This window comes from Fundulus heteroclitus, chromosome 7 (assembly GCF_011125445.2).
Source record: "Fundulus heteroclitus isolate FHET01 chromosome 7, MU-UCD_Fhet_4.1, whole genome shotgun sequence".
In the NCBI taxonomy this organism is placed as follows: Eukaryota; Metazoa; Chordata; class Actinopteri; order Cyprinodontiformes; family Fundulidae; genus Fundulus; species Fundulus heteroclitus.
The window spans coordinates 30,669,808-30,687,287 of NC_046367.1; the positions used below are offsets into that span (position 1 = coordinate 30,669,808).

A 17,480-nucleotide genomic window follows, 5' to 3' on the forward strand; every position below is an offset into this window, starting at 1 on the left:
GATAATTTGAGGGGTGATTTTAAAGTATTTTAAACAACCTCTTAAAATTCTACAGCCCTATCCTCGATCTACAGCTCTGACCTTTGATAAGCCAGAGCCTGGTTTCAGGTTTCAATTGAGGGCTTCAAAAGGAAAGAAGGGAAAGGACTTTTGCTGTCCCAGGCCGCAAGACTTTGCAAAGCTTCGACTATAAGTCAATGTCATCTTTCGTAATCACCTCTCAAACGAGATCTGCACAAATTCACTTGCATTTCCTTTTATTTCTTTTTCTCCCCTTGCTTCTCCTCACTGGAGGGAGAAGGAGAAGAAGTGCTGGAGGACTAGGCACACGAGCTGAGACGCAGACACAGGAGCAGGAATAGATGGATGGCTGGATAGGAGACTGTTGAGGAGAGGAATAGAAATGTCCTGAATGCTGCTGCAGCAGGGTGTGCTGACGTGAGGAGTGTTCCCAAACACAGTTAGTAGCGACTGCGGACCAACTGCATTACCATACACACACACACACACACACACACACACACACACACACACACACACACACACACACACACACACACACACACACTCCCCCCTGACACGCAGCGCCTAAGGGAGGGAGCTGCTTCCAGCCATAGCTAAATAGAATGGGGACAGACTCTCCTGTTCTGGTCCTGAAGAGGTCACTGTGTACCTCAGCATTATTTGTGAATGTGTATATGAGAGTTGAAGTGCGCACTCAGGTTTATAAACCCCTATTTCTGACATTGATAATGATTTAGTCCTGCTCTACAGGTGTGTGAAGCCATGCGTGCTCACCCACTAATATCATTCTATAGTGTGTCTCCCCTAGTCCCCCTCTTTTTTTTCTTCTTCTTTTTTTTTTTCACAGTCCGACAGAGCTAGGTGCATATCATTGGATCGGTAGCTGCTGCCTGCCACACTGTCCAATCGCATCTACGAGGAGAACATAGAGAAAGAAAGAGAGGCAGCAAGAGTGAGATGGGGGAGGAGAAAGGAAGAAAGGAAGGGAGAGGGGGAGAGAGAGGGAGATTGATCATTTAAACGTCCTGGGCCCTGTGTTCAAGGAAGAAATACTTACATTCCTACATTCCAACTATCTGCGCTTTTTTTCTTCCCTCCCCCTCGTCGCTTTCACGTTTGAGCGGACTAAAAGAGAGGCTGGAGGGCTGTGCTTTTTTTTTTCTTCTTCTTCTTCGCTTTTTTCCTTTTCTCTCTTATATGGGTTATTCCTATCCAGGAGACGTGTCGGCACCAGCAGCACGTCTACCAGCAGGAGCAGCAGGAGCAGCAGCAGCAGCAGTGTAGGGATATCTGCCCATGCACGTCGGATCAGCCGCAGCAGCGAAAACACGAGGCGATCATTGCGGTGGACTGGAAGAGGAGAACATGCACCGCGGGATTTCACTCCGCTCACCCCGGTTGGGTACGGTGCCTCTGTCAATTGGGGATTCTCTTTTTTTTTCATTTTTTATTTACTGCAGCGGGGATGCAGATTAAGGGTTTTTTTTGCATTTTGATGTGTGTTCGTGAAAGGACGACAAGGAGGGGGGGAAAGCAGGAGTGTGTGTGTCTGTGTGTGTGTTTTGCCGTAGTCAGCTTCATTGCCGGTAGAGATACAGACGGGATATTCTGCCTCACTAGCCCCCCCCCCCCCCCTCCCCCCAATCTTCTATCTTGTTGGTTGCTGCTTTTATAAGTTATTTCCATATGAAAATACACCAAGGGGGAGGGTGGCAGGCGGCGGGTCTCGCTTGACAAATGGAGCCTTATTCATCAGCGTGTGTGCGATCACCACTGGAATGTTAACTAGCACCTTGGACAGCACCAACACGACCCAGGAAGAGAGGAGATGCTGATGATCATAGCTGTATTCTGACGCGACCGCTGCTCGTAGTGTGGTGAACGTGTGAGAGGGATCATTGTGTGTGTGTGAGATTGTAATGAAATGTCTCCAAGTGTGTGTTAATATTCTGTCCTCGGGCCCTCAGAGGGAGCCGGCTGGGAAGCAGCTGTTTGTGTGTTTGTCCCTTCTCCCTTTGTATGTCAAACGCACACAGTGTGCGAGCATGGAAGGTGACCAGGGCTACAGGCTGAATCCCATTTCCCGAGGTTACCCCTACCCCTAGCTCTACGCCCCTCCCCCCTATCACCGGGCACTTGACTTCTGGTAGTGGTTGAAACAAGATACTCTTGTTAAGATGCTGACACATCATCTGGCATATAAACATACAGGTGCAGCTCATAAAATTAGAATTTCATTAAAAAAGATTGATTTTCTTTATATTTAATTCAGCTAAAAAGTGAAACATGAGTATTATATTACAAACAGAGTGACATAATTCAAGCCTTGATTTATATGAATTTTGATAAGAATGGCTTTCAGCTATGAAACCCCTAAATATGTTTTCATAAAATAATTACTACATAGAAGCAATACAGATATAAATACAGAATCATACACAGTCACTGGAAATACTGCTGAATCTGTCCAGCAGGCTTCCATTGCCACCTGCCACGAGGAGGCTAAAATTATCATTAAAGTAGTTGGCTGTACTCAATGCGACGCCCAAGAATGTTAATGGAACATTTAGAGGAAGGAAAAAGTGCGGTAAAAAAAGATATACAATGAACAAGGATAACTGCAGCCTTGTCAAGCAAAGCCCACTCTGCCCTTTGAAGGATATTCACAAGGTGTGGAGTGTGACTGGAATCAAAGCTTCAGGAGCCACACACACACACACACACACACACACACACACACACACACACACACACACACACACACACACACACACACACACACACACACGAGCTACAATTCTCCCATTTCTTGTGTGTAAGCCGCTCCTGAAGCAGATAGAATGCCAGAAGTGGTCGACTTCAGCCAAGAGGAAAAAGGACAGGACTATCGTTCAGATGTCCACTGTCCTCTTTTTATATGATAATACATTTTGCATTTCAAGTGTGAAGTTTCCACACTCAGTGATGATTTGGAGAGCCGTACCATCTGTAGTTTACTATCAGTTCCAGTGTCAGCGCAGCCAGCTTGCATTGGCTAAAAACAGAAACACAAAATTTAAATAGATAACACTGTGTAATGAATCCATGCATTAGATAAGTTTATTTTTTAATATTCTAATCTACAAGGATACATCTGTAAACAGAAATGGCTTAATATGCCTGTGCATGTCGTATAAACAGTTATCAATGTTTCAGCAAGCATCAGCATACATCATTTTCATGCCTGTTAACGAAGACCAACAACATATCGCCAAATGTAATTTACTGAGAAGTTAATGTGCTTTGAAATATTAAATTAAATAGATTTTTTGGGGGAAAAACTGTTTTAACAAACATTCAAGATTTTTTCAAGCTCTAAAAGAACAGACTCATCTTCAAATATACTCTGTATGCTTGTATACATGGCAATACACATTTTTTACAGTATAAATGTTAGATCAAAATACATCAAGTCAACGTTTTTGGTGAGAAGAACTGAAAAAATATCAAACAACAATGACATGCATTAAATTACACATTCTAATGGTTGTTGTATGTCAAATATTTGATCTCTGCCATTTGAAAAACTGCACATCACAATAGTTATTGTGGCACCTTAAACATAGCCCAACATTACATTTGGGAGTGTGTTTCAAAGCCCCTATCTAATTTATCTGTTTCTGAGCACAGAAACAGAAACAATTGGGATGCTCTACCCCTTAGAAACATCAGATTTAAAGCTAAGAATGATGGGAAACAGTGTGAAATGGGATTCGTGTCATTGTTTGTATGACGTGGAGGAAGAGAGACGGTCTGTCTGGAGGAGAAACAAGTGTGTGTTGGTGTCACATGTGTCCAACCTTATGCTACATGCAGGTCAGGAGCCCCATGGTGCATTCAGGATTTAATTAAGCGTGTGACGTGACACCCACCCCCACACACACTTACACTACCCCCTTCCCCCAACAAGGTCCTGTGATCTGTGAAAGCGTCTGTAGTGAGGATGTGGCACAGCAGCAGCCCCTGACAGTCTGACACCGAGTTAAGCTGAGCGGACAACATCTCGTTTGTCCCATCTATCACTTTCATATCTATTTTTAAAATTGAGCAGCAAGCAAGGTAGCTCAGTGTATGCCTGATGACGTGTGTGTGTGTGTGTGTGTGTGTGTGTGTGTGTGTGTCTGATTAATTAAATTAATCTTTTATTTCTATTTCTCTCCCTCCTTTCTCTTACTTCCAGGAGGCAGTCCAGGCTTGTTATGGGGTTGACCGGAAGGGGATAGTGACAGAAGAACAGTGATGCCACTGTTTACATAATGACACGCTCACACACATGCATCAACACACGTATATACCCACAGACATAGATGCAGGCTCGCATTGCCAGTCCTGGACACACACACACTCACTTAAACGCTCCAGCACATACATGTGTACACTCACGCAGACTCAGTGACTGAGTCACTGCACACACAGAGGCAAAGACTCACTGACTCACACGCAGACACATACACAAGGGGAAAAGGTTGCTCTCAAGAGACAGGACTGTGTGCAGTGTGTGTTATGGGCCAAGCTGAGCAGCAGCTGTGCATTAGGGTTGGATACCTCTGAGGGGTCAGCACAGACGCAACCCTCAACCTGCCTCCAGAACCTCGCCTTCCTCCCCTCTTCCTCCAAGTTTTCCGGCTAAACAAACCATCATGTCTGAGCTGAGGACCAGCAGAACTGTCCCTCCTTCATCCCTCTCCTCCCCCCTCGGATTTCCATCCCTCCTCCTCTCCCTTTGCTTTTCCCTTTCCCTCCAGCCGACCTCATTGTTGGCTGAGCAGACTGTTCCTGTCGTTTCCACGGCGCAGGGCCGCATTCGCGGCATCCTGACCCCTCTGCCCTCGGACCTTCTGGGGCCTGTCATCCAGTACCTGGGAGTACCGTACGCCAGGCCACCAACTGGAGATCGCCGCTTCCAGGCACCTGAGCCGCCTCTGCCGTGGCCGGGAATACGGAATGTGACACAGTTTGCTCCAGTTTGCCCGCAGTCTTTGGATGAGAGGAGCATGCTGGGAGACATGATGCCATCCTGGCTCACGGCAAACCTGGATATAGCAGCAACTTACCTCACTCACCAGAGTGAGGATTGCCTCTACCTCAACATCTACGTACCCACGGAGGAAGGTGAGTGAACTTGGCGATGTGCACAGAGTTTAAGGAGCTGGGGTGGTTAAATATGCATGCGGGGTTAAGGTTGGGATTACATGTTATGGTTCATGCCCTGAGGTGAATACAAGCTAAGAGAATGATACCTTTGGCTGTGACAACTGATTAAAACAAGGCAGTGAGCTGTTTCTGCGCGTACTCAGGCTTGTTGAATAAATAAATAAAGATTTTTTTAAAATGGCCTTGTTTTCGCTCCCCCTACAACATGCCGCTGGTTGAACCGACGCTTAATATGCAGACACCTGCGTCAGTCGCTAAGGGGTTTACGCATTTACTTGTGGAGGAAAATGGGAAGGACACAGGCTTACTCATGCATACATATTGGTTGATACACATGCATGTGGACCAATGCACATACACACACACACACACAAATCAAGGACTGCTCCCTCTGGCATTTGGTGGTTAACTAATGTCACCTTGATGATTTGAACACATTGGTAATCTGTCTTTTCTATCTCAGACATCCATGAGGAGGGGGGTCAGCGGCCAGTGATGGTCTACGTCCATGGAGGTTCGTATTCTGAAGGCACGGGGAACATGATGGATGGCAGTGTGCTCGCAAGCTATGGCAATGTCATTGTCATAACCCTCAACTATCGCCTGGGAGTTTTAGGTAAAACAGTCAGTTATCTCTGTCTAATACATATTCCGTGTAACAATGTGCAGATCATCATGCTATTACTTAGCAGGTAGCAGCGTATGAGTTTAAGGTTCTAGCTGCTTTTCCTAAATAAACCTGAAGGTAATTTTGTGTTAGATTTATTGCATTCATTCAGTTATTTCTTATAGTGTTGCAAGTCATAATCAACATATACTTTGCTATTCAACAGTAAAGCAGCAGTTTTGTTCTATACATCGTTAATGCTTCATATGTTTGACATGTGAAAAGTTCAAAGAAAGCTCACAGGTGTCCTGCAACCATTACTTTCCTAGTACACTTTATATCTAACATGTTGTTGAAGCTTGATGTGTTTGGAAGTCCACAGACATATTAAACACAAGATATGGCCACTTGTATTGTTATGAAAGCAAAATAAGTCAACTGAAATCATTTTTATAGTCATCAAGTTGTTGAGTTAAGCTTTTGTACGTTACAAATTATAGCATTTTCATTTTGGAATCGCCAGTTCAGACAAAGTTTAAAGGTTTCATTAAGTCTGAAAAAGGATCTTTCTGGACCATTTTGAATTTACTTTCGATGGCTCCTTTGTCCAAAAGGACAAGTGCACAGAAAAGCTGTATTCCCTTTCATCCCTTGCCCTTACTCTATAGCTGTACCACTTTAATTTGCTCATCCATGCCAAGGTTGCTGGGTTTTTTATTCCTTTTTGTAATGTTAAGGGTTGGCAGAGAGGTAGCACTACTTGGCTCTTCAAACAGAGATTTGCTTAAAAAACCAGGTATGACCTGAAATACATTTTCCCATGGGCCACTCTATTGAGCATCTGATTTATGTTTCTGTGTAGCTTATTAGTGTAAAATAATTTACCAGCATTATCCTTCTATACATCTGATAATGTAGTGTTTCTAAAGTGATTTCCAGTTAACGCAAGCTCCTTCACATTGTTGGGACACATTTGATAATTTTATAACACGACATGCGTACATTCACCGTACGTATGCTGCAATGACTTCAACATAATGTTGCCTAAACTGCCTGATCTAATGCTATGATGTCCTGTTTACACTGATGAGGATTCTCTCAACTCAGCATGCCGAATGCTTGATGTGGGCACACTCTGGGGCAGTAGTAGACTGTATGTAGTGTTGAGCTTTCGTCCCGAGATGGTCAGGCAATTATGATGTTTTCAAAGAAAATCAGAGAAAAAAAAAGAAGGAAAGAAAAATGAGAAAAAATCTAATTGTCTTTGTTCTGTAGCACACAGTACATTATTCCCCCTTCATTCTAATGCACACATTAAGACGGGGGCGCATGGTAAACTACACACAAACATACATGACAGGACTTCATGTTTCACAAATTACGCTTTATCTTTTTCATTTAAACCCACATAAAAAGATACATGACAAGATGCTTGTTTGTCAAACCTCAATGACATTTCAGATCATCACAAAATTATTCTGAGTGAATACAAAATACGATTTAATTTATTGAATAAAAAGTGATCCAAAACCACCTTACCCTGACTAAAAAATATTATTGGCTCCCAAAACCTAAAACCTGGTTGTACCAAGAGCTGCCATTTTGTGTTTATGATAATTGGCAATGATGCTTACACATCAGTGTAGAAGGATTTTGGCTCACTCTTCCTTGCAGATTTGTTTTTATTTCGGCCACATTGTAGAGATTCTGAGCAGAAATGACCAATTTAAGGTAATTTCACATAATTTTATTTGGACTTAGGTCCAGACTTTGAATAGGCCTCTCCAAAGCCTTGATTTGTTTTAAACCACGCACAGGTGTTCTTGTTGGTGTGTTTTATATCATGGCTGCATAACCCAAGTGCAATTGAGCCGAAAGTCACAAATTAATGAACAGACATTCTGCTTCAGGGATTTTTGGACCATATTCACGGTTCCATTAATCACAGCTAGTCGACCAGGCAAAAAAAGCCTGGTCGATGTATGGCTACAGGTATGATATTATTTTTCTGACGTGCTATGGTAGCTTTACAACTGGATCTACACCTTCCACGAAGTTCTGCTTTTGTCTTGTCCATCCACAAGATATTTTCCAAAAGTCATAGAGATCATGGTCTTTAGGATTTTGCTTGTCAAATATAAGACGAGCCTTCATGGTGTTGTTTTGCTCCACAGTAGTTTTGGAGATCTCCCAGTTTGTGGTTAGTACAATCAAACCCAGAAATGTGGTTAATTACAGTTCATAATTTAACAAGGGAGAGATAACATTTTCACATAGGGCTAGGTGTATGTGGACTGGTGTTTCCCTGAGGAGATTGAATCATAAATGTGAAAACTGTTGCATTTACTCAGGTTATGATGATTTGGTTTTAAAATTGGTGATCTGAAACATTTTAAAGCCCCACGAAGTAACATTTTTACCTTAATGTATCCTCTTCTGAGTCCCTCTGATGGTAATCTAAGTGTTTATGAGACAATTGAGGGGTCTGTCATCTCCTCCTAGTGTCTGTGGCCAAAAACGACACTTTCAACTTTCTGTCTGCCGGCACAGAGGCGGTCATGTGATTCTGCTCTCTCGGTAACACAAACAGCTTTATGGCAGCCCAATGTAAGGCCACTGGCATCAATGACAGTGTTACCAAATCTGCTTATTATGAGCGACGTCTGGCTTGTTTTTTGAAGTCTCTTGTAAATTATGTGAGTCGCAGGTTGCTGTTTATTGGGCTGGTTTTTGAAAGTGAAGTCTCTTATTTGGGCAACAGATAAGAAACTATGAACAAGAGCTAAAAATAGATATCACTCCCGCTGCTCTACAGAGAGCGAACCGGTGACTCTGGTCACTATCCCTCCGCATATACACATCTCTCTCTCTCTCATCTCCTACTTGTCCCTCTCCTAAATAAACAAGATCCTAAAATATAATCACCCGCGATGCGTTATGCTGGGCTCACAGTGAGCTGGGTATTTCCGTCCGCATAGACAAATCTCTCTCTCTCTCTCTCCGTTTCCCTTCAGCTGCTTTGAAAGTGAGGCTCCATCTGAATGCCCTTAACAAAAGCTTCTAGCTCTTGTTTCTTGACCTTTCATGGGGTCAACGGTAAGAACTCTATTGTTTGGCAGAAAGGAGCTTCGGACTGCTGTGCCGAATTCAGACAGCCTTTAACTCCAAAAACATTACGTGACGGAAACGCACATGGATGACGCGAGTCAAATTTGGGCCTAAAGCCTTCCGAAAATTAATTAGTGCATGCTATCTTCTTTCTGGACATTTAAGTAGATTTTTGTGAGGGGCCTATGGCAAGCCGATTAGACCAATTATCGTCCGTACAATAACGCGCAGTTCCAACGCGTATTTTACGCGAGCGCACATTTTTTACGTCACCACACGTTTCCAGCCAGAATGCGCAGTGATGTAAAAAACGCGCGCTCTTTTAAATACGTGCTGTGGCGTTAATGACGTTTGGTGGCATTTTTTGCATATTATATTATCAGGAGGTTGTCTTTTACGTGCTCAGCCACTAGATTTGAAGGTATTTTACCCAATAAGAACACTGCAGCACCAGACACAACCAGGAGGTCCCTGATCGTTGGGGAAAGGCAGAAAGAAGATGCACCTTCCTTTCTGATCCTTTCTAAATCCTGCTTAGTTCAATAATAAAGTCTGATATTACACAAAACTCACTCTGATTGTTCTCCCTACTTATGCCCTTGGTGCAGAAGATAAATGAAATCTTTAACAGAAACGTTATTATTAATTCTGAAAATATTATCATGTGAATATAAATACAAAGCATACAGAAAAATGCAGCTTTATTAAGTGACCTGGTTTATTTTATTTAGCTTTTAATTTCTTTTCAACATTTAGTTCTACTACTTGGCTTGTGATTTGGTAGTTTCATGTTTAAAATGACAAAAGAAATATGGTGCTGCAGTGTTCTTATTGGGTAAAACACCTTTAAATCTAGTGGCTGAGCACATTAAAGACAACCTCCTGATAATATAATATGCAAAAAGCGCCACCAAACGTTATTAACGCCACCGCACGTATTTTAAGCTAGTGCGCGTTTTTAACGTCACCGCGCGTTCTGGCTGGAAATGCGCGGTGACGTAAAAAACGTGCGCTCGCGTAAAATACGGGTTGGAACTGGGCGTTATTGTACGGACGATAATTGGCCTGATCGGCTTGCCATAAGGGGCCTGTGCTGATACTTCATGTTACGTAAAGCATTGTGGGCTACCTAAAGGGTTCTTTACACCGGTAAGGGACAAAATTGGCCGTGAGAGACAGCTTACTCGCTACTTTTCCAACCTCCTTTCTTACTGACTGCATTATTCGGACAGCACTTATCATGGCGACCACTTATGCACTTCTGCTCTGGCTAAAGAGTCCTTGCTCTTAAAGGATATTCACACTGAGCCTGACAGTGTGCTGTAGCTGTGGGGTGCGGGAGGCAAGCTTAGGGGAGCCAGTATCTACGACGGTGCTATTTTCAAAAGGTCCAGTAGGGGTAGCGCCACTCGAAAATTACTTTGTATGGCTTTAAATGTGCAAAACAAGCAAAAAAATAAAAATTATAATCTGTAACACATTTTTTATGTTCTACAAGCATTCTGATGTATTACCTTTTAACATTGTTGACTGAACAAGCATAACAACTAGCAGAAAGGTATTTAAAAAAAAACAACAACAAATTGAAATGGCATTGAAGAGTCCTGGTCAAATATATTACATTTTCCAAAAACCATGGTAATGTGAAGTTTGGCGCACTCTGATCTGTTACATTCAATGTTGTTGATCTTTTAACCCAAGCATAAAAAAACATCAGTTCACATACTGGCGTCTCTTTCCGGCTTTATTTAGGTTTGTTGGGAACTTGAACTATAGGTCATCTTAAAAAATATAAAACTTTGATCTTTCTCTGGATGTTTTGTTTTGTAAGTTCATGATTCAAGTATTTATATACCTAAAATCTAAAATATTAAATGAATCTTTTCATCCACCTTAAATTTTATTATACTTCACTTTACAAACTGCTCCTCTCCAATGTTTACCTTGGGACAGGGCCAAAAGTGAGCGACAGACATCTAAAAGAGGGTAATATGTTGGACAAAAAAGAAAGCATAACAATATATTTAGAAATGAATAAATAAATAAAGGCATATTAACTGGAATGGCCACTACCTCCCCTGCTCCCATTGCAGTTAGGTCACCTTTAATGAGAACAAAACAAGCACTAGGAGTCTAAAACCTTTATTACTTAATATGCATGGATGTAATGATGTTGCAACTCTTTATATGAAGTAATCTGGCAACAACTCATGAAATATTGACTTCTTAAAGTATTAATTCACAGATGGAATATGTTAAAGCTGCAGCAAGGAATTTTGAGAACGCTGTGGACTTAGCCTGAAAATTTGAAAAAGCACAGTTTACAGGTCCCCCTTGCCTCGCTCTCTCCTGTGCTGCAGCCCTCGCTCCACAGCTCCTCCCCCACAGCGGTGACTGCTGTGCCGCTCCAATGTTTACCTGTCGTTGTTTTCTGAGCCGGTGCCACTCCATAAAATGTCAGTATTGCTGTAAAGCAGGATGCTTCTCTGCCATTTCTCCACACAGCTGCAGCCGCCCAGCAATCTTGAGCTTGAATGACAGTGGTGCTGTGCCAATCAGAAATGAACATTCCTGCTCACTCTGATTGGTCGTTTCTGTCTGGGAGCTGTGTATTTCTGCAAATGGCAATAGAACCCCTGGGAGGAACCAGATGCACTTGTTTTGTTCACATATTATCTGTCTCATATTTTACTGTCAGGACATAGTGTCAATTTTAACAAATAGATTAAATATACATTTATACATATGTTGCCTACTGCAGCTTTAATCAAAGTCATTTTAGGTGAAAGGTCATTGTTATGGGGCTAACACTTGTAAATGGAATTCATCCAAACCATTGACACTCTTTTCACTACATCAATTTGTGCATCAATTTTTTTCTGCTGTTGAATAGTTTCATTATATTGAAGAGGAGGAAAGGGGCAACAAAGATTGTGTAACAGAGTATGACAGGTGTAGCCCATGTCCTGGAAACATCTGTGTGTGGTGGCTCTTGAAGCATGGATACAAATGCTAGTCCATTAATTGTAAATCTCCTCTAGACTCTTGAATTCGCTTTACTACTCAGTCATCTCAAAGCTGCAATTAGCCTTGTTGCTAGTATAACTGTTTCTACCAGATTTTCCCTCCACTAAACACTCCATTAACATGATAAGATAGACTGCTATTGGTTTTAAGTAAACAATTTAGCACGCCACAATAATAAAAATGAAAAGAAAAGCACCCAAAAGATATGTAATGCATGTAATGATTTTATATAAAACTTTAACTTCTAAAAATTAAATTGCTGAAATAAATTAACTTTTCATTTATATTCTAATTTACTGAGATGTGCCCTCAGTTTTTGATTTGATTAAGAAGATTTATTATTTAAGTAAACAATTTAGCACGCCACAATAATAAAAATGAAAAGAAAAGTACCCAAAAGATATGTAATGCATGTAATGATTTTATATAAAACTTTAACTTCTAAAAATTAAATTGCTGAAATAAATTAACTTTTCATTTATATTCTAATTTACTGAGATGTGCCCTCAGTTTTTGATTTGATTAAGAAGATTCATTCAGTCAGGATGATAATTATCTTTTAACTTGTTTCCCTATTATCCAGGGAATGACTGATCACAGTTTTGTGTAAGGTGATATGTAGCTTTTATATCTCAACACAACAGCTCATTTTTGTGAACAAATTTATACCGTTTTTCACCATCTGGGTTATTTAATCCTTCAATGAGCTATAAAAATGTTCAAACCATCAGTGATTTGTTTTTTTTCCCCCCACAGCACAGCTTCTCTCCCTCTATTTCTTTTGTTTGAATGAAAACATGGTTCAGCATCCCTTGTGGAAACAAAACCTCCCTGAAGCCATTTTTCCCTCCACTACTGTCATCGACTCGAATCTGATCCTTTTTAACTCCATGGCTCTTCTACTCGTTGCCCTATGAACAAAAAAGAAAAAACCAAAAAACCCTTTGGTTTTTCTAATTTAAGTCAGCCCTACAAAGCCAAGGAGTTGAAAAATAGATCTTAAAATCCATTTAGGCTTTTTGTGGCTGCAGTTATCGAAAACGACATAGCTTAAGAAGGGTCGCATAAGGGTTAAAACATTTAATGCCCTAAAGCATTATTTACTTAGCTGTAGTAACAGTGGGACTATCGAGTTGTTTATGCGAGCAGAGTATCCATGGCCTTAGTATGATTAAGTACACAGGATGCATATTCAATAAGCTGGGTGATATTGATATTTTAGATTAAAAAAAACATAATTATATGTAAAAGGGGCCTTGTTTCAAGTTTGTTTATTAATGAAATGTTCTTTAAAACCTAAAACTGAAGCTAATTCTGCTGCTTGGAAGCATTTGATGACTTTATGAGAGGTTCTGCTCTCAGAAGGAAAGCCACATCTTTGGCTCAGGTTTAATTAAACAGATAATCGTTTTTTTTATTAGATCAGAGCGGCGGAGACAGGAAATGTGGAGAAAGACAGGCCGTAAAAAGTCTAGCAGACCTGGAATTGGTCTTGGGATTCGCTGCTTGAAGGCATTCATGCCCATGTGCCGTGCACCCTCACCGCTTAGCTATCAGGTCACCTCAGGCGGTAAATGTTTTCATGAAAATGTATAGAACCCTAGTTGAACACATTCAGAAAGATTTAAATGTATTTAAATGTTGAATTTCGAGGATTTCTTTAGATGCTGACTTTTTTTTTTTTTTACTCTTCCTGTGGTTTGAGGGGTTTAATTCTGACCTTGTGGAAAATTGATGCTGCAGATATGATTAACATTATGAGCTGAATTAAGATGCTTATTCTTGTCTTCACCCCCCTCCTCCCTTCCATTTTGTGTGTTTATGCCACCGCCAATACCATCGTCACCATTACCTTCATCATCACCCTCATTTCGAGTAGCAACATCACCTTCCTCCTCCTCCTGTTTTCCATCATCATGAGTGGATGCATGAGGTGAGCTCATTTACACAATGCTATGCACTATTATGTCAATGATTATTTTTTTTTGCTAACTCTGCAGTATTCACCCGGAAATGAAGCATAGCTCTGTGAAAATGCGAACTACTTAAACTGCTTTACTTAAATGTTGCTTGAATGCATATGATTCCGTAAACACTCGAATGAATACAATCCTTGTATTTTTCTTTTTGCTCCGATGAAATTTCTGACAAAATGCACATAAGTGAAGTAATGCACTACTTTAGCCTTGCCTTCACGGTTATTACACTCTTTTTGTGCCGGAGGTTCACAGAAATGAGCTTCTGCAGTAATGAGAAATACTGTGGCAAAATGAGCCATTAGGATCGTCTGTGTTTACTTAATAACATCAGTAGAAGAGGGAATAAGGGGCGGCTGTAGGTATAATGACAAGCGTGCACGGTTTTCTGCTTGTGTAAGTTCGCAGGAATTTGAATGCACCTTTGAGGTTTGGTCCAGTCTGAGACAAAGTAGGAAAACCATCTCTTTTTTAGATTTTCCCTTTAAGGCTATGATGAATACGTTGCAAATGAGTTGACATTTTCCATGTTTTGTGATGACGCAACAGCAGGCTTCATTATGCACTACAAGGATATTATGTGATAGACCAACTCAAAGTAGTGCATAGCTGAAAAGTGTGGCATATATTTGTAATCAGCCCCCTGTCACTCTGGTACCTATAATTAAAATCCAACGCGACCACTGTTAGAACCTTTGCCAAAGCACACAGCTCTGATCTGCAGAAAGGTTGTTCCACAAAGTAATTAACTCATAGGGACTAATACCACACTTTACATATTTTTAAAACAATGTATCTTCTATTTTACATGCTACATGCTATTTCTTATGCTATATATACACACACAAATGTAATGTTTCTATATAAATGTATTATTTATGATTAGAATGTTACATCAGGCTAATTAAAGACATGTTTGTTACACAAACGTGGTTAAAGATATTAGAAGCATGGTTGACCCCTGCTTAAAGGTTGTTATCGGAACATGTATTGTAAATCGCTGAATATGACTTTACATGTTTTGCAGTGTGTTATAATAATAATATAATAATACATTTTATTTAAAAGGCGCCTTTCTAGACACTCAAGGTCGGCGTACAGAAGGGTAAAAAACAGAATGTCAGGAACAGAATCAAAACAAAAAACATTTAAAAAATATGACTTCCTTTTATCTCTGCCTCCCTGCAGGGTTTCTTAGCACAGGTGACCAGGCAGCAAAAGGGAACTACGGCTTGCTCGATCAGATTCAGGCTCTGCGCTGGGTGAAGGAGAACATTGCAGCCTTTGGTGGAGATCCACACAGGGTCACCGTGTTTGGATCTGGTGCTGGTGCATCATGCGTCAGCCTCCTCACCTTGTCCCACTACTCTGAAGGTAAGAGTAAATCAGGCAACACTGTTTCACTACTTGCTGATGTTCCCTTTATTTTATGTAGATCTCCATTTCAGAAAGGCGGTTGTTACGCGTTAACATTTAAAAATAATAAGCACATACTGATGAGGGTGGGTGTGTTCCGGGAAGAGTAACACAATTAATGTGACAGTGTTATCCATATTTATCCGCATCCCTAGTAAATGCGTTTAAAAAGCCCTAGAAGCTATACTTTAAGGGTTTTCAAATTTAAAACTTACCTTTTTACTCGGACTTTTACTTAAACCTTAGTGATTCTGTCTTGTTTTTGTTGTATTTTATACATTATCACTTTTTAAGTAAGTGTATCTCTGTTTGGTTAAATTTTTAATTTGATCTTAATGCCTTTATCTTGTTATTGTATTGTTTTCACATCATTATGCATATCATATAATATTTAATTCCACATTTAGCTGTTATTAATTTGTCTTTTAGGTTTGAGGACATTATTTAATAGTGAATTTATTCATATTTTTAGAGTTCTATCACTTGAATGTTTCACCCATATGATTTTATTTGCATAATTTAGCATATTAAGTGTTTTTTTCCTATGGTTGTTTGCATGATTATTCCAAATTTTCACTTTGGCAAAAGGGCTTCCTGCTACATTTAATTGCATGAAAAAGGTTCCATAAATAACAGTTGAATGAGTGAATACAATAGATTCTCTTTTTATTTAAATCACAGTGAGATTAGGATATTTTTAACTCCAATGTGTGCGGTAACAAGATAAATGTTGGTCCTCAATCAGCCTTTGTCGCTATTCTGGCTGTTTTAAACTTTTGAATGATTGTTCCCTCTGCACATGTGAGCAAGTTTATGCGAATAGTTGTTTTCTTCTAGTAATTTAATGACTGAGGATTATCATACATCAACCTTATTTGAATGACATGTTCCCATGTCTTTCCCACTTTGAACAGTGGCTAACAGAAATCTTCTGTTTTGCATTCCATGGAAACAAAGAATTAAAAAGTATGATTTAAAGTTCCTCTATATGCTGATCAACATGAAAAGTATGTACGGTTGAAATTAGACATTAAACACATTGTATAAAAACACATAACCATGTTATTCTTACTTTCTGATTTTAAATCATACATTTCCTCTTTTAGGGTGAAGGATTTGCAAGAATTGCTATTCTTTTTTTTGAAATTCAGACATAGAGATGCATTTTCTGTTGATATTTTGTAGAATTGCAGTTTAAAGTGTAGACTTGCTTCCACCTGGATAATAAAACTCTTTTAACAGCTTCAGGCAGTGTCTCCTTTTGTCTTTTCCTTTTGGCCTGGTGTTGATAAACACATTTTGCATTAAATTTATCTCTAGTATGCAGTGCCTGTCCCCTTCCTTCATGATATGACAGCTGGACAATGAAAGAAAATGTATTTCAAGGCTTTTTACGCATCCCTACCACGGCTTCCAATAAACATGTGGATGTTGTTTGATATGTTTTAGGGTCTAATATGGAGACTGTTTTCCAAGTCTATAAAATGCTTTTGTAAAACAAAAGCTGTATAAATTCTTTGCATTTTTAATGTTAAAAGTACATTGGTGCATTTGTCTGTTGGTGAGTTCTGTGCAATTAATTACAACTACAGCATTTGTATTTTTTTTGTAACAGATCTGTTCCACAGAGCCATTATCCAGAGTGGCAGCGCTTTAGCCAGCTGGGCTGTCAACTACCAGCCAAGCAAATATGCCCAGCAGCTCGGTGAGAGGGTTGGCTGTGGCATTGAAGACAGCACTCAACTGGTCACCTGCCTCCAGGGCCGGAGTTTTCGTGAACTTGTGGAGGAGAACATAACTCCCGCCAAATATCACACTGCTTTCGCCCCTGTGATTGATGGCGACGTTATACCTGATGACCCTCAGATTCTGATGGAGCAGGGAGAGTTTTTGAACTATGATGTGATGCTGGGGGTCAACCAGGGGGAAGGTGTGAAGTTTGTGGAGGGAATTGTGGACTCTGAGGATGGCGTCACAGCCGAGGACTTTGATTTTGCCGTGTCAGACTTTGTGGATAGTCTGTATGGTTACCCAGAAGGCCGAGATACATTAAGAGAGAGCATACGGTGAGTAAAAAATAAAAGAAATCTATGTATGTTTAAGCAGCCATGTGACATTTTGCGAAGTAT

At 40.4% G+C, this 17,480-nt stretch overlaps 1 protein-coding gene across 1 annotated transcript in view; it reads left to right on the forward strand.

The window, feature by feature from the left end:
* The first annotated feature begins 963 nt into the window (after positions 1 to 963).
* The window catches only part of LOC105931840 (neuroligin-4, X-linked), a 41,571-nt gene continuing 25,054 nt past the window's right edge, over positions 964 to 17,480 (forward strand). The window contains exons 1-5 of the mRNA XM_012870715.3: positions 964 to 1,426; positions 4,244 to 5,175; positions 5,681 to 5,833; positions 15,124 to 15,309; positions 16,967 to 17,417. Of these exons, the coding sequence (XP_012726169.2) occupies positions 4,704 to 5,175; positions 5,681 to 5,833; positions 15,124 to 15,309; positions 16,967 to 17,417 (1,262 nt within the window). The 5' untranslated portion in view covers positions 964 to 1,426; positions 4,244 to 4,703. The remainder of the gene's footprint in view (positions 1,427 to 4,243; positions 5,176 to 5,680; positions 5,834 to 15,123; positions 15,310 to 16,966; positions 17,418 to 17,480) is intronic.